Source organism: Carcharodon carcharias, chromosome 3, assembly GCF_017639515.1.
Source record: "Carcharodon carcharias isolate sCarCar2 chromosome 3, sCarCar2.pri, whole genome shotgun sequence".
NCBI lineage: Eukaryota > Metazoa > Chordata > Chondrichthyes > Lamniformes > Lamnidae > Carcharodon > Carcharodon carcharias.
In genome coordinates, this window is record NC_054469.1 from 156,950,487 (window position 1) to 156,973,192 (window position 22,706).

Below are 22,706 nucleotides of genomic sequence, written 5' to 3' on the forward strand. Positions count from 1 at the left end.
GGGCGTGAGCCATGTTTATCAACAATTGGAATTAGCTTTTGGCATATCCTCAGCTTGCACCATATTCCAAAGAACCATGGAAAGTTTGTGACAGGGACTGGCCCACATTGTAGTTTATTTGGATGATGTTTTTGTGACTGGACTCACTGAAAAGGAACATTTGATGAACTTGGAATAAGTTTTGGAATGTTTTTCGCAGGTTGGAGTGAGGTTGACAAAAGAAAAGTGCACATTCCAGGCGAAAGAGGTAATTACCTAGGTCACAAGGTAGATTCACAAGGTCTACACCCAGTTGAAGAAAAAGTGAAAGCCATTAAAGGAGCCCCAGCACCAAAGAAACATCTGAACTGCAATCATTCTTGGGGATGATCAATTACTATAAACACTTCTTACCTAATCTGTTGACAGAACTGGCACCACTCTATTACTTGCGCAAGAAAAACCAGAGGTGGTATTAGGAAACACCACAGGAAGAAGCTTTCATAAAAGTGAAACAGTTGTTACAATTTTCTACAATTCTAGTATACTTTGACCCAAAAAGAATTGGTATTACGTGTGACGCATCTCCCTATGGAGTGGGAGCAGTGCTTTCCCATCGAATGGATGATGGATCAGAATTACCTATAGGATATATGTCGAGAACACTCAATTAAGCAGAAAAAAAGCACTCTGAAATAGAAAAAAAAAGCCCTTTCAATTGGTTTTGGTGTTAAGAAGTTTCACCAATATGTACACAGTCGTTATTTTACCATCATATCAGACCACAAGCCATTATTGGGATTGTTCAGCGAAGATAAGGCTGCACCCCCTATAGCCTCAGCAAGAATACAAAGATGGGCATAGATCTTGGCAGCTTATGAGTATACTTTCATTCATAGACCCGAAGTCAAATTGCAAACACAGATGCACTCAGTCATTTGCCCTTGCAAGTAAAAGATGATTATGTTCCAATTCCTCAAGGATTCGTTTTATTATTGAATTTCCTGGATTTATCACTGATATGTGCCAGGCAGATTAAAGATTGGACAAATCGAGTCATATCCAAAATATAAGATCAAGTTCTCCACAAGAACAAAAATCTGATGAAATGAAACTGTATTTCCAGAGAAGATATGAAATAACCAGCCAGGAAGCTTTCTTATTGTGGGGAACATGAACAATAGTTCCTCCAAAAGGAAGAAGGCCATTGTTACCTGAACTTCACAGTGCACATCCTGGAATTTCCAGAATGAAGGCAATAGCACGCAGTTATACGTGGTAGCCGTGAATGGATGGAGAAATAGAAAACTTAGTGAGAAGATATATGCAGTGTCAGCAAGTACAAAAATTACCTGCAACAGCCCCATTACACACCTGGGAGTGGCCAGGAAGGCCATGGATGCGAGTACATATTGACTACGTGGAACATTTTATGGGATCAATGTTTCTACTTATCATTAATGCACACTCAAAATGGATGGACACATATGAAGTGAGGTCATCGACATTTCTGCTACAATAGACAAGTTATGCCAAAGTTTTGCAATCAACGGACTACCTGAAGTGGTCGTATCAGACAATAGAACAGTATTCATGGTTGCTGAATTTCAGCCTCAACAGTATTACTCATGTGAAAACTTCACCATACCACCCTTCTTCAAATGGACTGGCCAAGAGAGCAGTTCAGGCATTCAAAACTGGTATGAGGAAATTGTCTGGAGATTCTATAGCAACTAAATTAGCACATTTTCTTTTCCATTATAGAATAACCCCTTATACGACAACAGGTGTCACATCTACGGAATTGTTGATGCCCATAAAACAATGTGGAGTTCAGAAAGGGAGAGAACCTATAAAGCAGTGAAGGGTTCAGAGAGAGAGAACTGATAAAACAGCATGAAGTTGAGAGACAGCCCATAAAGCAACATTGAGTTCAGAGAGGGAGAGCCCATAAAGCAGCACAGTGTTCAGAGAGAGAGAGAAAGAGCCCATAGGGAAGCATGGAGTTCGGAGAGGGAAAGATTTTAGGAGGCAAGGTGTAAAGGGAACATTTGCATTTTTAAATAAACCAGACTAACTTGAATTCGAAAGAGGTGGTGAAATATTACACCTAGCCAGGAGAAGTTAAGAAACAAGGTGTTTATTTTTCCCAAAGATTACTGGTAAAATTGATACTATGATAGATGTAATTATTAGAAATGTAAAAGTTCAAAGACATACTGAAACAATGGGAACTTGCATTCAAATGGGAAAATATGTATAAAGGAGAGAAGGCTGTTTGTAAGGAAAGGAATTCTAAGATTCAACATGTGTGAAAAGCCTCCAGCATGTAAGCCTCAAGCTGCTGATGACAAAGAACTGAAGTTAAAAAAACTTATTTTGAATTTGACTGTTCAGGGTATTGTGTGCTACTTTGCTTGGGTCTTTTAAAACCTATGGGTCTCACTGTTGCCTTAATGGAGGTGTAACTGGGGTTTAGATTAAATTAGGTGATTTAGAAGTTATCACATCTCTCTTCCTGAACTCTGCGCTGCTTTATGGGCTCTCTCTCTGAACTCTCTACTGCTTTGTTGGCTGTCTCCAAACTCTGCACTGGTGTATGGGCTTTCTCTCTCTCTCTCTCTCCCTCTCTCTGAACTCTGCACTGTTTTGTGGGCTCTCTCCTGCTCTCCAAACTCCATGCTACCTTGTGGGCTTTCTCTAACTCTGAGTTGCTTTATGGGCCCTCTCTCACTCCCTGAACATTACACTGCTTTATGTGCTCTCTCTCTCCCTCTGAACTCTGCACTGCTTTATATGCCCTATCTCCCTCTCTCTCAACTAATCGCTGCTTTATGGGCTCTCTCCAAACTCTGCACTGCTCCATTATCTTGCTCTCTGAAATCTGCACTCCATTATGGGCTCTCTCTCTCAACTCCGCACTTCTTTATGGGCTCTCTCTCTCTCTCTTTCTCTGAACTCTGTGCTGCTTTATTGGTTTTATCCCTCTTCGAACTCCACATTGTTTTATTAGCTCTCTCTCTCTCTGAACTGGCACTGCTTTATTGGCTCTCTCTCTGAACTCTGTACAGCTTTATGGGCTCTCTCTTTCTCCAAACTCCACACATCTTTATATGCTCTCACTCTCTCTTTCTGAACTCCACATTTATTAATGGGGTCTCTCTCTCTTTGCACTCCGTACTTCTTTATGGGCTCCCTCTCTCCAAACTTTACATAGCTTTGTGGTCCATTGCTTCTTTGGACTCTGCACTGCTTTATGGGCTCTGTCTCTCTCTCACTCTTGCTCCAAACTCCACGCTGCTTTATGAACTCTATTTCTTCAAACTCCGCACAGCTTTATTGTCACTTTCTCTCGTTGAACTCCACACTGTTTTATGGGCTGTCTCTCTCTCTGAGCTCCGCACTCCTTTATTGGCTCTCTCTCTCCAAACCCCGGAAATCTTTATGGGTTCTCTCTCTCTGAACATCGTGCTGCTTTATGGGCTCTCTCACTTTCTCTTTGAGCTCTGCAATGCTTTATGGGAATGCTCTCTCTTTCTCTCTCTGATTCCTACATTGTTTCATGGGCTCACTCTGATTTCCAAACTGCTTTATAGGGCCTCTCTCTCCCTTTCTCTCTGAACTCTGCACTGCCTTATGGTCTCTCGCTCTCTCTCAATTCTGCACTGCTTTATGGGCTCGCTCTCTCTCTATGAAGTCCCCACTGCTTTATGGTTTCTCTCTCTCTCTGAACTCCACACTGCTTTATGATCTCTCGCTTTCACTCTGAACTCACTGCTGTTTTATGGGCTCTCTCTCTCTCTATGATCTCCATGCTGTTTAATGGGCTCTCTCTCTCAACCCCGCGAAGCTTTACAGACTCTCTCTCTCTGAAATTCGCGCTGCTTAATGGGTTCTCTCTGAACTCTGCACTGCTGTATGGGCTCTCTCTTGTTCTCCAAACTCCATGCTACTTTATGGGCTTGGTCTCTTTCAACTCTGAGTTGCTTTATGGACTCTTTCTTGCTCTTCTAAAGCTCCACTTCTTTTTGGGCTCTCTCTCTCTTTTGGAACTCTGCACTGCTTTATGGCCTCTCTCTCTGAAATCCATGTTATTTTATGAGCTCTCTCTCTCTGCGCTCCACACTGCTTTATGGGCTCCCTCTCTCCAAACTTCACACAGCTTTGTGTTCTATTGCTTCTTTGGACTCCACACTGCTTTATGGGCTCTCTTTCTCTCTCCCTCTCTCCCTCTCAACTCTGCACTGCTTTATGGGCTCTGTCTCTCTCTCTTGTTCTCATTCCAAACTCCATACTGCTTTCTGAGCACCCTCTCTCCAAACTCTGAACAGCTTTATTGTCATTGGCTCTCATTGAACTCCACACTGCTTTATGGACTGTCTCTCTCTCTCTGAGCTCCGCACTCCTTTATTGGCTCTCTCTCCCCAAACCCCAGACATCTTTATGGGTTCTCTCTCTCTGAACATAATACTGCTTTATGGGCTCTCTCTCTTTGAACTCTGCCTTGCTTTTGGACTCTCTCTTTCTCTTTCCCTGAACTCCACTGGTTTATGGATCTCTCTCTCTCTCTCTATGCACTCTGCACTGCTTTGTGGGCTTTCTCTGAACTCTACACTGCTTTATGGGCTCTCTCTCTCTCTCTCAACTCCACAATGCTTTTTTCTGCTACCCCTCTTCTCCGAACTCCATGCTGCTTTGTGGGCTATCTCTCCCTCATCCTCTCCCTCTGAATTCCATGTTGCTTAATTGGCTTTCCCTCTCTCTGCGAACTCTATTCTGCATTATGGGCTCTCTCCAAAATCTATGCTGCTTTATCGGCTTGCTCTCTTTGAAATCTGCACTGCTTTATGGGCTCTCTCTCTCTTAGCTCTGCATTGCTTTATGGACTCTCTCTCTTGAACTCCACACTCTCTCTGAACTCCGTGCTGCTTTATAGGTTCTCTCCCTCTCTGAACTCCACATTGTTTTATGGGCTCTCTCTCTCTCTCTCTGAATTCCACATTGCTTCAATGGACCTCTCTCTGAACACTGTGTTGCTTTATGGGCCCTTTCTCTCTCTCTCTCTGTCTCTCTGAACTCTGCACAGCTTTATGCTCTCTTTCTCTGCCTCTCTGAACACCGCACTGTTTTAAGGGCTCTCACTCTCTCTGAACTATGCACTGCTTTATGTGCTTTCTCTCTATGAACTCCGTGTTGCTGTATGGGCTATCTCTCTCTCTCCCTCTGAAATCCACACAGCTTTATGGGCTCTCTCCATCTCTGAGCTCCATGTTTGTTTATGGAATGTCTCAGAATTCTGTGCCTCTCTCTCACTCTGGATTCCGCAGTCCTTTATGGGCACTCTCTCTCTGAACTCCGTGCTACTTTATAGACTCTCTCTCTCTCTGATCTCTGCACTGCTTTATGGGTTCTGTTTCTCCCTCTGAATTCCATGCTGCTTTATGGGGTCTCTCTCTCACCTCATGGTTGCTTCATGGGTTCTCTCTGAACTCCATACTGCTATATTGGCTCACTCATCCAACTCCACACTGCTTTATGGTCTCTCTCTCTTTGAACTCCGTACTGCTTTATTGGTTCTCTCTCTTTCCCTGAACTCTGCACTGCTTTATGTGCTCTCTCTCTCCATCTCTCTGAACTCTGAACTATTTTATGGGCTCCTTCTCTCTCGCTGCTTTATAGGCTCTCTCCGAACACCGTTCCACATTATTGGCTCTCTCTCTGAATTCTGCGCTGTTTTAAGGGCTCTCTCTCTCTTAGAACTCTGCACTGATCTATGGGCTGTCTCTCCCTCTCTCTGATCACTGCATTGTTTTATGGGCTCTCTCTCACTCTCCAAACTCCATGCTACTTGACAGACTTGCTCTCCTTCTCTTAACTCTGTGCTGCTTTATGGGTTCTCTCTCTCTCCTTCTGAAATCTGCACAGTTTAATGGGCTCTCTGAACTCCACATCCTTTTATGGGATCTCTCAGAACGCTGCGCCACTTTATCATCTCTCTCTCTCTTTCTGAACTCTGCACTCCTTTATCGCCTCTCTCCAAACTCCGCACAGCTGTATGGACCCTCTATCTCCCAGAACACTGCACTGCTTTATGGGCTCTCTCTCTCTCTCTGAACTTTGCACTGCTTCATAGGAACTCTCTCTCCCCCTGAGCTCTACACTACTTTATGGGCTCTCTCTCCTTCCCTCTGAACTCCATTTGTTTTGTGGGACCTCGCTATCTCTGCACTCCACACTGTTTTAAGGGCTGTCTCTCTCAGAATTCTGCACTCCTTTATGGGCTCGTTCTCTCTGAACTCCATGATGCTTTATGAGCTCTCTCTCTCTCTCTCTCTCTGAACTCTACACTGTTTTATGGGCTCTCTCCAATTTCCATGCTGCTTTATCGGATCTCCCCCTCTGAACTCTACACTGCTTTATGAGATCTCTCTCTCTCTCAACTCCACACTGCTTTATGGATCGCTCTCTCTGACTCTGAACTCCACACTGCTTTGTGCGCTCTCTCTCTCTATGAATCTGTGCTGCTTTATGAGCTGTCTCTCTCCCCCACTGAAATCAGCACAGCTTCATGGGCTCTCTGCTTCTCTGAACTCCACATTCTTTTATGGGACCTCTCAGAACTCACGCCATTGTATCACCTCTGTCCCTCTCGAGTTCTGTAATCCTTTATGGGCACCCACTCTCTCTGAACTTCGCGCTGTTTTATGGGCTCTCTCCCTCCCTCTGAACAGCTTCATGAGCTCTCTGTCTCTCAACTCTGCACTGCTTTATGGGGTCTCTCTCTGTCTCTGAATTCTGCACTGTGTTATGGGCTTTCTCCCTCTCTCTGATTACTGCTCTGCTTTATGCGCTCTCACTCTCTCTGAACTCCGCGCTGCTTTGTGGGCTCTGTCTCTCTGCACACTACAATGATTTATGGGCTCTCTCTCCCTCTGAAATCCACTCTGCTTTATGGGCTCTTTCTCTCTCTCTTAACTCCCCGTTGCTTCATGGGCTTTCTCCAAACACTGTACTGCTTTATTGGCTCTCTCTCTCAACTCTGATCTGCTTTATAGGCTCTCCCTCTCTGAAATCCATGTTCTTTTATGGGATCTCTCAGAACTCCATGCTGCTTCTCTCTGAATTCTGCACACCTTTATGGGCTCTCTCTCCCTGAACACTGCACTGCTTTATGGGCTCACTCTCACTCTCTGAACTCTCCACGCTACTTCATGGGCTTGCTCTCCCTCTCTTAACTCTGGGTTGCTTTACAGGCTCGCTCTCACTCTCTGAACACTGCATTGCTTTATGGGCTCCTTCTCTGTCTCTGAACTCTGCACTGTGTTATGTGCTCTCTCGGTCTCTGAATTTTGCATTGTGTTACGTGCTCTCTCTGTCTCTGAACTTTGCACTACGTTATGTGCTCTCTCTGTCTCTGAGCTCTGCACTGCTTTATGGTCTCTCCCTCTCTCAAAACTGCATTGCTTTATGGGCTCACTCGCTCTCTTTCTTGCACCAAACTGTGCACTGCTTTATGGGCTCTCTCTCTCTCTACAAACACTGCACAGCTTTATGGTCTCTCACTCTCTTTGAACTACACACTGCTTTATGGGCTTTCCCCCTTTGAACTCTGCACTTCTTTATTGGCTCTCTCTCCCTGAACTCCACATTGTTTGATGTGCCCCCTCTCTTACTCCATGCTCTTTTATGGGCTCAATCTCTCTTTCTATGAACTCTGCCCTGCTACTTGGGCTCTCTTTCTCTCTCTCCAATCTCTGCACAGCTTTATGGGCTCTCTCATTGAACTCTACTTTCTTTTATGGGATCTCTCAGAACTCCGTGTCGCTTTATCACCTCCCTCTCTCTCTGAATTCTGCACTCCTTTATGGGCTCTCTCTCTCCAAGCTCCAAGCCTCCTTATGGCCCATCTCTCTTCTCTTTGAACTCCTTGCTGCTTTATAGGCTCTCTATCCCTCTCTGAAATCTGCACTGCTTTATGTGCTCTCTTTCTCTGTCAACTCTACATTGTTTTATGGGCTCTCTCCGATTTCTGTGCTCCTTTATTGGATCTCGCCCTCTGAGCTCTGCACTACTTTATGCACACTCTCTCTGAACTCCACACTGCTTTCTGGGCTCTGTCTCTCTCGCACTGAAATATGTACAGCTTAATGGGCTCTCTGCCTCTCTGAACTCCACATTGTTTTATTTGAACTCTTAGAACTCCCGCCACGCTATCGCCTCTCTCTGAATTCTGCTGGTTCTTTATGGGCACTCTGTCTCTGAACTTCGTGCTGCTTTATAGGCTCTCTCCCTCCCTCTGAATTCTGCACAGCTTCATGAGCTTGCTCTCTGTCTCTGAACTCTGCATTGTTTTATGGTCTCTCTCTCTCTGAACACTGAGCTGCCTTATTGGCTCTCGATCTGAACTCTGCACTGGGCTCTCTCCAATTTCGAATGTAATTGAGTTTGAGATTTTCAGCGAGACAGTTGGGTTTGTGAAGCATAATCTGGAGTCAGAACTTTTTGATAAATAAGTTTACAGGGTGTTTCCAACTTCAACTGTCATAATTAGATGCTGTATAATAAGTTAAGGTAGTTTTTAATACAGTGATTGATGATAGGGCTCTCTCGTTCTCCAAACTCCACGCTACTTCATGGGCTGCTCTCCCTTTCTTAACTCTGGGTTGCGTTACAGGCTCTCTCTCGTTCTCCAAACACCACACCGCTTCATGGGCTCTCTCTCTCTCTCTGAACTGCTTTATGGACTCTCTCTCCCACACTTTGAACTCCATGTTGTTTTATGGGCATCTCTCTCTCTCTCTGCACTCCACCCTGCTTTATGAGCTCTCTCCCTCTTTCTGAACTCTGCACTGCTTCATGGGCTCTCTCCCTCTCTCTGAACTTGGCACTGCTTTATGGGCTCTCTCCAAATTCCACACAACTTAATGGTCTCTTTCTGAACTCTACATTATTTGATGGCCTCTCTCTTTGAACTTTGCACTGCTTTACAGGCTCTCTCTGAACTCCATGCTGTTTTATCAGCTCTTTCTCTGAACTCCACACTGCTTTAGGGGGTCTCCCTCTCTCAACTCCGCACTGCGTTATGGGCTTTCTCTCTCTGAACTCCACACTTCTTTATGGGCTCTGTCTCTCTGAACTCCATGCTGCTTCATGATCTCTCTCTGAACTCTGCAATGCTTTATTAGCTCTCTCTCTCTCTCTCTGAACTCCACACTTTATTATTGGCTATCTTTGGACTGTCCACGCTACTTTATGGGTTCTCTCTTTCTCTATTTGAACACTGCACTGCTTTATGAGCTTATCTCTCTCCGCAGTCTGCCCTGCTTTTTGGGCTCTTATGTGGGCTTTCACAATGCTGGTCAATTTAATGATTACTTACCTTTTCATGACAGAGCCCTATCATCAATCACTGTATTAAAAACTACCTTAACTTATTATACAGCATCTAATTATGACAGTTGAAGTTGGAAACACCCTGTAAACTTATTTATCAAAAAGTTCTGACTCCAGATTATGCTTCACAAACCCAACTCTCGCTGAAAATCTCAAACTCAATTACATTCGAAATTGAGAGAGACACTAATACGGAAGATCTGACCTCAGTTTAGGTGTACATTGGGTCAGAACCCTCCATATTTTCCCTGCTGGTCAAAATGGTGACTGGCAGAAATTTGAATTTATGGTGCCCTACCTCCATTAGTGGCTGTTCACTGTGGGTTCGCTGTGGCCTCATGTTGGGACAGCAAATTCCTGCCCAAAGTTTCAGTTATGGAGCCCTTGTCAGAACCATGGAACTACCCCCCATGAGTTAATACTTTCCTACATATCAACAGTAACTACACATCAGAAGTACCTCACTGGCTGGAAAGTGTTTTGGGACATCTTTGGTTTTGAAAGCTGCTGTACGAATGCAAGTTTTTCTCCTCTTCAGAAGGGGAAAAGAGAAAAGAGCAAAAGATAACTTCTGGAAAATGAAACTTGTTCTAAAGGGAAAACATTGCTCCAATTTTGAAAAAAAGACACAAGTTATGTATCTAAGTTCCATGTTCAATTTTACCATATGTTGGTAATAACATCTAAGTGCACTACTTAAAATATGTAGTTAATGGAAACAATGTTGATTTTTTTTTAAACTCTGCTTATCAACTACTCCAAACTGTGTAAGTTTTATGGTGAAATGTATTGAATATTGCAGGAAAAATGAACGCCAGAGCACATTTTAAAATAAATATACTTTATTCTTTTGCCAGGAAACTTGATGGAAAAGGTAACAGTATATGAACATAGAAAGCATTGTTAAACAATCTCAATGTACAAACTGAGCCAGTAGAAGTACAGAGCAGTCCTAATGCTAGAAAACAACATCCCACTAGTGTTTCAGACACTACAAGAATGATTCAATAAACTCAAATTACTGTACTCAAGAACAAATCTACGATAGAACACGCTTCTGCAGAGAGATATAATGTGTGTCAGCCACCAGATGAAATTTACTTACTGGCTCATGTACAAGCAAATAAAATAACAAAATAACACTGAGAAGTGTTGTGCCTTGGAGGCTATCTTTACTGCAAACAACATGCAGCACTTTACTTTATCTCTTGATATGTTGTTGAACATGAAATGAATCTGCACAGCTGAAATAATTAAACAAACATTTTTACTAGCTTTGTATGCTAGCACAAAACCAATAGGCAATAGGTGAACCCTACCACAAAAAAATATTACGTTCAGACTAACTGTATGCAGAGAGTTGCTTTTATTTTAAAAAAATCTGTTACTTAAGTGCTTGTGAATTGTAAACATTCATACAAACAACATGGTAGTGTAGGCTAACTGCCAGTGAGAAACAATTACTACCAGCACAAAGTGCTAGTATTTAAAAAAAATTAAATATCAAACTTTGTTTTTCATTGCAAAAAGAGGTGGAGATATGTCCTTATTTGACAAAATTGAATGCTGGTGCACTGAGGATAAAATCCCAACCTTCAGGCTTTTTTGACTAAGAAATGCAAGAAAATACAACAGTAACATTGAGAATAATAACAAATGTCCCATATTGTCTAAACCAGAGAATTCTGTGACCATAACTCACCTGATCTAAGTACTTAGGCTTTGTTCCATAACATGGTGTATGTATTTAGACATGATATGCAAGACAATGAGAAAGCACCAGAAACTCCAGCATAGAAATTTAGAATACATTGAGTAACTCTGCAAAATAAAGTAATAATCAGAGTTCTACATCACTTTCCACAGCTTCTTCCCAGCATGCAATAGTGGACACATAGATGGGCTTTACCAGACATCAGTCTTTGAACTGCCTGCGTACAATCCAGGAGGAGAGAATCTGACCAAAACAGTTTATGATTCAGTATTTTCATACTCAAAAGTCGATTAGCGTCAAGAGCTACAGCGGTTTTAATGTTGAATATACAATTATCAACCTGATCCTTCAGGCCTTGGTATTTCAGAACAAAAGAGAGAAGAAACTATCACATTTGGGAATGGTTGTGGTCACTGCAGCGCCATTTACTCTGTGTTTGGTACCTGGCTGTTTGGTCCATTGGCTGCAGAGCTGGGAGACAGACTGGGGCTGGAAGTTGCTTCTAGTGCTTGACTGCTGCTCCCATTACTTTCTGTGCTTGTGTTCGTTGTGGGTGCAAGGGGATCATGCCCTTCTGAGTTTTCCAGCATCTCTTGGATAAGGGGTGGCATTGATCCAGGAATCTCCAACTTAAGTGTAATGACACGTTCTGCACCTGAATGTGGAGAGAGATTTCCTCTTAGTTAGGGTTAATTTTCCTTGTTACTTTGTCTTAATACTCTATATACACAACTTTACTCAAACAATTTCAGACCACCTTTTCAAAAATCTCTTTTAAATCTCTTTAACTATTAGCTGCTTCAGTGAAAATTGTTTCAGTGTCTCAAGTTGATCACTTTTTTTATAATGGTGTACCCAGAATTGCACACAGTGCTCAAACTGAAATAAAAGCAAAATACTGCGAATGCTGGAAATATGAAATAAAAACAGAAAATGCTGGAAAAACTCAAAAGGCCTGGCAGCATCTGTGGAGAGAGAAACAGGGTTAATGTTTCATATGACTCTTCTGCTCTAACTGAAGCCTGGCCAGTTTTATTAAACATTTATTGTAAAACAAAATCTTTGCCATGCTACAAAATAGTGCTATCCTCAGGCACCTTTATAGAAACCACAGGGCCATTCACATCAGCTGTAGGCATATCACCTATTGTCATTGAGGAAATTCCCAAGAGGAAGCACCTTCAATCTTTCTGTCGTAGGAAGTGTGCTGATTATTGGAGGAGTTTGTGTGGGAACTGGAAGGGCTGAGCAATCTTCAATAACCATACGAGCAAACTTGGAAAGTGGCTAGTGCATCTTTATAGGATTCTTCCTGAGAATATCTCCTGCTAACACTCAGTTAAATCCCCTAACTCAGTTAACACCTTAGTGAATGTGTATCTAACTAAATCGCATCCAAAATGCAGTGAATCAGCCAGTGACGATGAGCCCTTATGCTATTTGAAGGGTAGGTGACATTTCAAAAGTTAAACGACCTTTGAATGTAGGATAAACAGATGTGTGAGTCAGAAACACTGGAAATAGTTATGACCTTTAATGTATGTTTTGAAAGTAGGCGTTTGACTTTGAAATGACCAGAGTAACTTCCAGTAGGACAGAACCAAAATAGCATCAGTATTACAGAATCAGTGCAGAAAAGGCCCTTTGGCCCATCGAGTCTGCACCAACACATGAGAAACACCTGACCTACCTACCTAATCCCATTTACCAGCAGTTTGCCCATGACCTTGAATGTTATGATGTGCCAGGTGCTCATCCAGGTACTTTTTAAAGGATGTGAGGCAACCCCCCTCCACCACCCTCCCAGGCAGTGCATTCCAGACTCTGGGTAAAAAAGTTTTTCCTCACATCCTCCCTAAACCTCCTGCCCCTCACCTTGAACTTATGCCTAGTAAATCTCTTAACTACAAAAGCAACAGTTGTTTTTTTTAAAAGGGAATTGCTAGAGATAAATTATTAACTTTTCAGGTGTTGCATTCAATAGTTGGACCTCCTGCTGGCAACCGTAGCCAAATAACCAAGAGTACAGTTCTGAATGAAGCTGTTGGAGGTTGACTACAGGTTGGAGGAATACCTGTTATGATAGTAGTGTGGTATTTGGTCCGAGTACTTTAAATACTCATAAAATATTACTAACAGTAATTTCTGCCAAATAATGTCAGAACTGACATTTAAAGGTTTTCATTGCCAGGGTATTGTTGTCACCTCATGCCAATAGAAGCACATGAACAGGGTTAGTTTACTTAGCCCATGGATCCTGCACAGGCATCTTTGCTAATCCAGCTTTTTAATCTCTTGTTTTTTCTCTAAATCCTTAATGCCCACATTTCCCATTCATTTATTCTTCTGTGGCTTTCTAGAGATATCTTTCATAATCACATAATTCAAAACTTTTTCCTGAGTTCACTTTTAACTGGGTTAGCTTGAAATCTAAGATTTTGTTTCCTTGCTCTGGATTCCTTCCTGTCAATTCCCTTTATGACTATAAACACATTAGTCAGATCACCTTTTAGCCACATCCACTGTCTCATTGTACCTCAGTCTTTTGATCGCAAACATCACCCTGGTGAATCATTGCTGAATTCTCTTCAAGGGCATTTATCTTCCTGAGACAAGGCGATCAAGACTGAACGCAGATTGCAAACACAGCTCTGTTACCTCAAATAACTGTTCCCAATAAAGCAAAAAGAACAGTCTCATAAAAATAACACCATTACTTGAAAGAAATGAACTAGTACGGAAAAAGATTTAAAAAAATAAATTATCTTGTTGTGGTACCTTTTGCACTGATGCTACGCAAATCTGTGATTTTCATTAATATCTTTGGGAACATATGGGGTTTATTGGGTCTTCTTTTCCGTATATAAATCTTTAAAGCTTCCAGAAGTGGTTCCTGCAATTTGTCCACTTTTTCTGCATCTTCTAGATCTTGGCGGTCTACAAAGAAATTAATTTTAACAGGACTTATTAAGCATTCCGTAAACTTGAGGATCAAATCACCTTATGATTGATTTTCTATTATTACTCTTCAAGGTGGCCTCCTTTTAACACACCTCACTTCAGGTATGGACCAACTGATGACTCGAGCAGATTTCAATGCAAATGCCAATTTGTAGCTGGGAAACATCAACAATGGAGTCCATTGAAAATAAAACACCAAATGGACTTTTTTAAAGCTGCAACTACAGTACCGTTTCCATTTCAAAGCAGATCACCTATCAATCAATCAATTGTAGCAGGTGCTTAGATTTTTTTTAATGTTCAACAGTAGGGCCATTTTTTCACTGGACATTTAAATTTCAGTCAAAAGCATGAGAGAAGAGTTTCCAAGCACGGTTTTCTATAGTTTTGACTGCATTATGGCACTTTCTCCACTGGGAAAAGTACTGTAATGCATGTCAACGCTCTCACAATGGAGGTCAATGTGATGGTCAACTTATCTTTACAGGACAGAGCCCTATAATCAATCACAGCAATAAAAACACATCTAACTTATAGTAAAGCATCTATTGAAACTGAAGTAATTTTTTTTGTATTTTAAAACCTGTCAATAGAAGAATTCCAGGAGCAGGTGAGGGTCACTCGCTGCAGAATTCCTAGTCTCTGACCTGTTCTTGTAGCCACAGTATTTCTAGGGTTGGTTCAGTTATGCTTGTGGTCAATGGTAACCCCCAGGATGTTGATAGCGGGGGATTCAGCAATGGTAATGCCATTAAAAGTCATGAGAAGGTGGTTGGATTCAATCTTGCTGGAGGTGGTCATTGTCTGGCACTTGTGTGGCATGAATGTTACTTGTCACTTATGAGCCCAAGCCTGAATGTTGTTCAGGTCTTGCTGCATTTGGACATGGACTGCTTCAGTATTTGAGGAATTGCAAATGGTGCTGAACATTGTGCAGTCATCAGTGAACATCCCCACATCTGACCTTATGATGGAAGGAAGGTCATTGATGAAGCAGCTGGAGATGGTTGGGCCAAGGACAGTACCCCGAGGAAAGTGATGTCCTTGAACTGAGATGGTCATTGCCTGGCACTTGAGTGGCACGAATGTTACTTGCCACTTGTCAGCCCAAACCTGGATATTGTCCAGGTCATGCTGCAGTTGGACATGGGCTGCTTCAGTGTCTGAGGAGTTGTGAATGGTACTGCACGTTGTGCAATCATCAGTGGACATCCCCACTTCTGACCTTTTATGGAAGGAAGGTCAGTGATGAAGCAGCTGAAGATGGTTGGGCCTAGGACACTACCCTGAGGAACTCCTGCAGTGATATTCTGGAGCAAAGATAACTGACATCCAACAACCACAACCATCTTCCTTTGTGCTAGGTATTACTCCACCCAGTAGAGTTTTCCCCCTGATTCCCATTGACTCCAGTTTTGCTAGGGCTCCTTGATGCCACACTCAGTCAAATGCAGCCTTGATGTCAAGGGCAGTCACACTCACCTCACCTCTGGAATTCAGCTCTTTTGTCCATGTTTGATGAAGTCTGTAATGGGGTCAGGTGCTGAGTGGTCCTCGCGGAACCCAAACTGGGCTTTTGCAAGCATCTTACTGGTGAGTAAGTGCCATTTGATAGTACTATCAATGACACCTTTCATTATTTGCTGATGATTGAGATTAGGCTGATGGTGTAGTAATTGAGCCGAATGGATCTGTGCTGCTTTTTGTGGACAGGACAGAGCCAGCTAATCTTCCATTTGGCAGGATATGCCTCCACTGTTGTAGCTGTACTGGAATAGCTTGGCTAAGGGCATGTCTAATTCTGGAACGCAAATCTTCAGCACTACATCCGAGATGTTGTCAGGACCCATAGCCTTTGCTGTATCCAGTATCTTCAGTCGTTTCTTAATATTATCTGGAGTGAACTGTATTTGCTGAACATTGGCATCTGTGATGCTGGGGATCTCAGGAAGAGGCCAAGGTGGATCACTCACTTGGCACTTCTGGCTAAAGATGGTTGCAAATCCTTCAACATTGTCTTTTGCACTGACATACTGGGCTCCCCCATCATTCAGAATGGGGATACCCATGGAGTCTCTTGTTCCTGTTAATTGTCCACCACCATTCACAACCTATGTGATAGGACAGCAGAACTTTGATCTGATCGATTGGCAATAGGATTGCTTAGCTGTTTATAGCATGCTGCTACTGCCACTTAGCGTACTTGTAGTCATGCCTGGTGCTGTTCCTGGCAGGAACTGCTCAATGAACTAGGGTTGATCCCCTCACTTGATGGTAATGGTAGAGTGACGGATATGCCAGCCAGGAAGTTATGGATCGTGGTTGAATACAATTCTGCTGCTGCTGATGGCCCACAGAGTCTCATGGATGCCAGTTTTGAGCTGCTAGATCTGTCCTGAATCTATCTCATTTGGTAAGGCATTAGTGCCAAACAACTCAATGGAGCGTGCCTCTGTGTACAGATGGGACTTCATCTCCCACAAGGACTATGACTGTGATGATCACTCCCACCAGTACTGTCATGGACAGAGGCATTTGCGACAGGAGGTCAAGCTTTTCCCTCGTTAGTTCTCTAACTGCTCTGGCCCAGTCTGGCAGATATACCCTTCAGGTTTGGCCAGCTCAGCCAATAGTGGTGCTATTGAGCCACTCTTTGTGATGGGCCCAGAATGCTGTGCCTTTGTTACCCTCAGTGTTTCTTCCAAGTGGTGTTGAACATGGAGGAGTACTGATTTATCAGCTGAAGAAAAGGGGTTGTGGAGTATGGGGGTAGGTGGTAATCAGCAGGAGAGATCAGGAGTCAATGTTGTCATTGTCGAGCACTTCCTCCCGACTGTATTCCACTGTGCTGCCATCTCTGGTAGGTCTGTCCTACTAGTGGGACAGGACATATCCAGGGATGGTTATGATGGTGTCCAGAACATTGGGCGGATATTTTGGCATGTTTGGTGGCGTGAGCAGACAATATAGTGAGAAGGCCAAAAATCAGTTTCATGATGTCGTGAAACCAGTTTGCGATTGTCTGCTCTGCCCATCACAGATGAACCAAATTTCCTGCTGTTGGACTTCAGGAACTTCACTGTGATACATCTGCAAATCATTATAAGCCCAGCTCACCGGAATCATCCTCCTCTGCTGGATCATCTGAGCACGTCAGTGTGTATATAACAGCGTATATAAGGCGTGTGCTTCATGAGCTGCACATCGAGGGGAGCTCAGAGGCGAGTGCACAGTAACGTTGTGCAGTGCTCATAAGGGTCGCCTGTTGGACTCAAGTTTGAGGCACCATGAGGGCACAGGTAAGTTGCTCTTTCCCAACTGGCTGACAGTCCAGTGCTGGGGCAAAGCTGCTTTACGGTTGAGGCAAGCTCGCAGGCAAGGGCTGCCCTGGGGTTGAAGCGAGTCGGAGGATGGGGTCAAGGTTGGTCCTGCAGTTGAAGGTAGTGCACAAGCACATGTGGAGGGGTGAGAGTGGAGGGAAGAGGCTAAGAATTAGGGACACCTTGTATAAAGTGACATTCCTCTGCAGCTGAGACAGTTCAGACGCAGCCACATTGATATGTTTGGAGTCAGGCCTCTAGCTTATCTGCCCACTCAAGCAAAGCCGAGGCATCAAAGTGCCACCACGGCTTTTCACCCCTTGGGCACAGACTGCAAACTAATGAGCATTTTAGTACATTGCAGAACAGTTGGACAACTGGGCAAGTTGTACAATCTCCTTGCTAAAGCTGACCATGGAGCAGTCACTGGTGGAGGTGCTCACAGCCCTTAGTGCAATGTCATCATTCCGGTTTGGACCAGTCTCCCCCATGGTTCAAGCTAACAGTGCATCCTTGCAGTGTGGGTTAGGAGAATGCCTGTGCCTGAACTGAGAGCACAGCATGTAGTCCAGTGGGCAAAGCTGCTGCCAATCAGTCAGGTGGAGTGGGGCGGGGGAAGGCAGGGTATCAGGCAGCCATGCAGTGCACTAAACTCCGGACATCCAAGTGGTGGCAGCACTCTCCAGGATGCATTAAGGGGTCTTCAGACTTAATCAAGAGAGCTTCTTAGTACACCCAGGTTAATCCACGCTTCTCTCTCTTTCATCCTGCAGGAGGAGTACATCAGTAGCATGGAGCCTGGTGACCTAGCTGTTTGCTTCATGGTTTACAGAGAGTGGAGACGAAGGAAAAGAGAGTGATGGAGGCACCTGGTTGTGCAGAGAGAGGAGCAGCTTCCTCAGGTCGTAGGCCAGGGACTCCCGCGGCTTGGCGGGGATGTTTGACCTCTTCAGGGATGCTTTGAGGACATCCCTAAAGCATTTCCACGGTCCTCCTGTGAGTCTCCTGTCACGTCTGAGTTCCGAATAGAGCAGTTGCTTCAGGAGTCTGGTGCCAGGCATAAGAACATGTCCTGCTCAGCAAAGCTGGTTTTGAATGATTAGCACTTTGATGCTGGGCCTTGCTCTTGCCACCAGATTTGGAGGATCTTGCTGGTGCTACTGCTCCAGTGCTTTGGGTTGTCCAAGGGGAGGATTTTTGGGTTGTCGGGAGGGTGCGGCAGGTGGGTACAGGAGCAGCAGGGAAGCGCCCCTGACTGTGATTTCACGCTGGCTGGCCAATTAACCCAGCATGAAACGCACGAGCGCTGGCAGGGTGGGCGTGGGGAGGAGTGCACGCGCAAAAGTCTGCGCATGTGCAGGGGTGCGCACACTGAAAGCTCCCTGAAGGCAGGAAGCTGAACAATTCTAAAATCAAACCAAGACTTTTAAAGTCTGAAAAAAATGTCCCGACATGGGACTAACTCACAATAAAATCAACAGAATAAAACTTCTGCCCAATAATTCATATTTATTTTTTATTTAATTGTGGAAGCCTCATCCCGTCCGTGGATGAGGTTTGCTAAAAAAATCAAAAGGCCACCTGGCCGATTTGCCCGCTCACCAACCATAAGGTTGGACGGGCAGCGAAAAATATGTTTAAATTAATTGATTAATGGCCTTAATAGGCCTCTTAATTGTTGGCGGGCGTGTTGCTGACTCTTGCACGCACCCACCGACTGAAATATCATGTGAGTGTGCGATGATGTCAGGGCACTCACCTGACGCCATCACAACTATTTTACGCCCGATCGGGTTGGGCGTGGACCGACTATAAAACCTTGCCCCAAGTTCCTAGGAGCACAGGGATCACTGCTGCCCAGTCAACCATGGCCTTAGTCTTGAATTTGAGATCTGGGTCCTCAAATGCTCTTTTCCTCAGTCGGTCGGAGGCTGAGCTGGCACATTGGACGCGATGATGAATTTCATCGACTCTGTCTGCCTTCGTCAAGAAGAGGCTCCCAAAATGTGGAAAATGGTCCACATTTCCCAAGATCTCGCCGTTGATCTTATTTGACGTGTTATGTTGTGACAACTGGTTGGAAGAAGACTTCAGTTTTCCGGGTGTTTAGTGAAAGATCCATTTTCACAAATACTTCGGAGGAGTGGACAATGGCCTGGAACGCAGTTTCGGAGTGAGCTCACACACTACTAGAGCTCAAGGACTGAAATTAGAGGCATTTTGGTTTTGGATTGAAGATGGTGTAGGTGAACAGTTTCCCAACTGTTATGCAAAATATCTCCACGCCTGTGGGCAATATTTGTGACAATTATTGATCCCTCAATCAACATCACCAAAACAGATTATCTGGTCATATCACCTTACTGTTTGTGGGGGCAAACTGGCTGTTGTGTTTCTCTACATTACACCAGTGACTACACTTCAAAAGTACCTAACCAGTTGTGAAGAGCTTTGGGTCATTTTAAAGTCATGAAAACCCAATAGAAACGTAAGTTATTTTTCTCAGCATCTCAATTTCACACTTGGGAGTAAACAAATTCGCCAGTAGGTGGCAGCATCACAACACAAACAAACATAGTGGAGACTTCAGGTTGTAAAGTGGATTGCGTCGCACAAAGGTTTACACTGCTTCCCGGGGACACAAGGCACTGCCAGCTGCTTCCTGTCCGACCACGTGATGTCACAGCAGTAAAAAGGGCATGCAGGTACATCCCCTGTGTGTTCTGGGAAGCTTTGAATTGGCACAACCTTGACATCACACAGCTCGACCAGCTGATATGGTGCCAGGATTTCAAATTTGGATCACACACCCAGAAGGAAAAAACAGTTTGGACCAGTACTCTTATTTCCCGAGTCTTACTGGTATACAAGACCAGTTTTTACTGTTTTTTCCTTCTGGGCAACTCACGTCTGTATATTTGTTCATCACTCTGGAGCCTTACATGAGCCAACTTAAAGGGCTAGGCAGCAAATTGGAGCTAAGTTAGTTTTTGCCAACTTTTTCTGTTACAAAGGCTCCAGAAGTACTCTGGAATATTTCCAATGGTTGAGTTCCTGGATTTGAAAGGGAGGGTCGCTACATCCCCACAGGGATAGCAGAAGATTTGGTGGTGACATGTCCACATAGAGGCTGCAACAGGTACAGGAGCAGCAATTGTACTATCGCTTAGTCTGAAGCACTACAGAGAGATTGGGGCACAGGCCGCAGATGGGGAGAACACTGCAGGATCCCTCTGCAAACGTTGCAGCTGGACTCCTCAGTGCTCCTTGACAATGTCAGCCAATACATCCAACATATTTGATGTACATAACAATCAGTGCTCTCCTATATGCTGCCCCATCAGAGTGCTCTATAGCAGAACCTGTCTGAGATCTCACTCTCCAGTCAGCTGGCAAATGTGTCACCCTTTACCCCTGGCCTGGCTGCAGCCCATTTGTGCCCGGATGACTCACCAACCCTATGCTAGCCTCCAAGTAGGTGCAATGTTCAGTGTCTGAGCTGATGGTTGTGAGTGTTAGATAAGTGATGGGGCCTCCTCATCAATTCTGTGCCGTTGCTCTCTCTTCATGTCCTGGGGCTGCCATGGCTGTGCAAGTGGCAGTTCAGGGTGTTTGAAAGCAGGTACTCAGGAAGGGGAAGGTCTGGCTGAGGGAAGTGGGATGGAAAGGAAGAGGTCCATGGTCACACCATCTACAGTCTGCTCATCATGTCAGATAGTAGGATGAGGCTGAGCTGGGGGATAAGGCAGGAATATACCATCAGCCCCATGATGCAGACCTCTGTAAATCTCAGGAAATGCAGCAATCCTTGTCCCCCATTGGCCCTTCTATTTTATGACACCATGTCCTGCAAGAGAAAGGGAAAAATATCAGTGTTTGTGTTGCACTGTGTTTAGGCAATATGCCTGCCACAGCTGAATAGCTGGGAGGTGTGTGATACCTGTGAGAGGTATGAGGCTGGCAGCATTGGTAGGTGTGTAAGGGTGTATCTGAATGTTAGGCCTGACTGCCATGATCTGGTACTAGGTGAGTGATGGAGGTATGATACATTGGGCAGCAAAAGAAACTGGTGGTGTGGTGAGTAGGAGATATCATGTGAAGTTGCATTCACTGACCTTGATCACCTGCATGTGGTTCTAAGAATTTTTGTGGCACTGCTGCTAGATCTTTGGATCCAGGATCTGGGAATTGACCTTCCTGGAAACCTGCTCCCACTCCATTCACCAGCACCCCTGGAGAATAATGGTGTCTCTCGCCTGACCCAGCTGCAGGCACTAATGCCTCGAGCATTGCATCCATCCCTCTGGAGCCCTCTCTCTGCCCTGCTGGTCACTTTTCTGATGTTTTAAGGTGCAGCAATTTTCTTTTGAGCAGCTTTCTGTTAAAAGGGACAGACTGCCTTGAAAAAGAGCAGGCTGATTGCCCTATGTATTTTCCAAACATTGTTGCCTGGATGCACTGCTGAGTGCAAAGGTTGCAGCCAATGTTTAGGAAAGGAGAGCAGGGGATACTTGGCCAATGTTACAATCGTTCAGGTGATTCAGGGACACCAAATGTTACTTGGGACAGTAAGACAGCTTCCACAGAGGTTGTGAGTAAAGGTTTGCAACTGCGACATTAACCTACCTTTTCTCTTTTCAAATGCCATTGGGTCTGCTGTGTATTTCAAGCATTGCCTGGTAATGATGGGGCACTTGGCATTGGTCATGTCTTTGAAGGAGGTGGCTGAAACTTTTCTTGGTTCATGATAGTCACTGCCCGGCATTTAAGTTGCAGAAATGTCACCTGTTGCTTGTCTGGGTATTGTCTAGGTCCTGCTGCAGGCTGGTACAGGCTGTTCTTAGGGTTGTTATGAATGGAGTTGGAGACTGTGGGCTTTTCAGTTGAAAACCCCACTCTTGGCCTCTGTCACATCACCTATTATCTATACAATGCCAATAATTTTAACCTCACCCACCCAGAAGCAAGCTGAAACTTGAAGGTTTCCCTCTCTCTCCCCTATATAATTCATTGTATAAAGGATGCTGGATAATTTCAACAGGATAAGAACTTCTGTAAGCACAAGACTTGTTAGGGTAGATGTCCATCTATGGATGCCCACTGGGCCATTGTTGGAGGATTGGAATGCATGGCATTGAATCCCAGTGTCTTGTCAGTAACCAGCTTCACTTACACTGGAAGGTCATGTCATGCAGAGGGAATTCAAGATCATTGGTGTGAACAGATTTGCAGCTTCATTTATTATGCCGCTAAAACGATACTTAGGGTCAAGTTAAAATTTCCCTGTAATACTCCTGTAGATTCACATTTCTATTTGCTTTATTGAAAAAAAACGAGAA

General features: G+C 44.2%; 1 protein-coding gene across 7 annotated transcripts in view; it reads right to left on the bottom strand.

The window, feature by feature from the left end:
• Positions 1-10,196: 10,196 nt before the first annotated feature.
• LOC121276196 (retinoic acid receptor beta-like) overlaps positions 10,197-22,706 on the bottom strand; it is a 290,694-nt gene continuing 278,184 nt past the window's right edge. For all 7 annotated transcript variants that reach the window (XM_041184326.1, XM_041184324.1, XM_041184327.1 and 4 more), the window contains 2 exons: positions 13,865-14,023; positions 10,197-11,741 (listed from right to left, as the gene is read on the bottom strand). In XM_041184326.1, the coding sequence (XP_041040260.1) occupies positions 11,512-11,741; positions 13,865-14,023 (389 nt within the window). In that variant the 3' untranslated portion in view covers positions 10,197-11,511. The remainder of the gene's footprint in view (positions 11,742-13,864; positions 14,024-22,706) is intronic.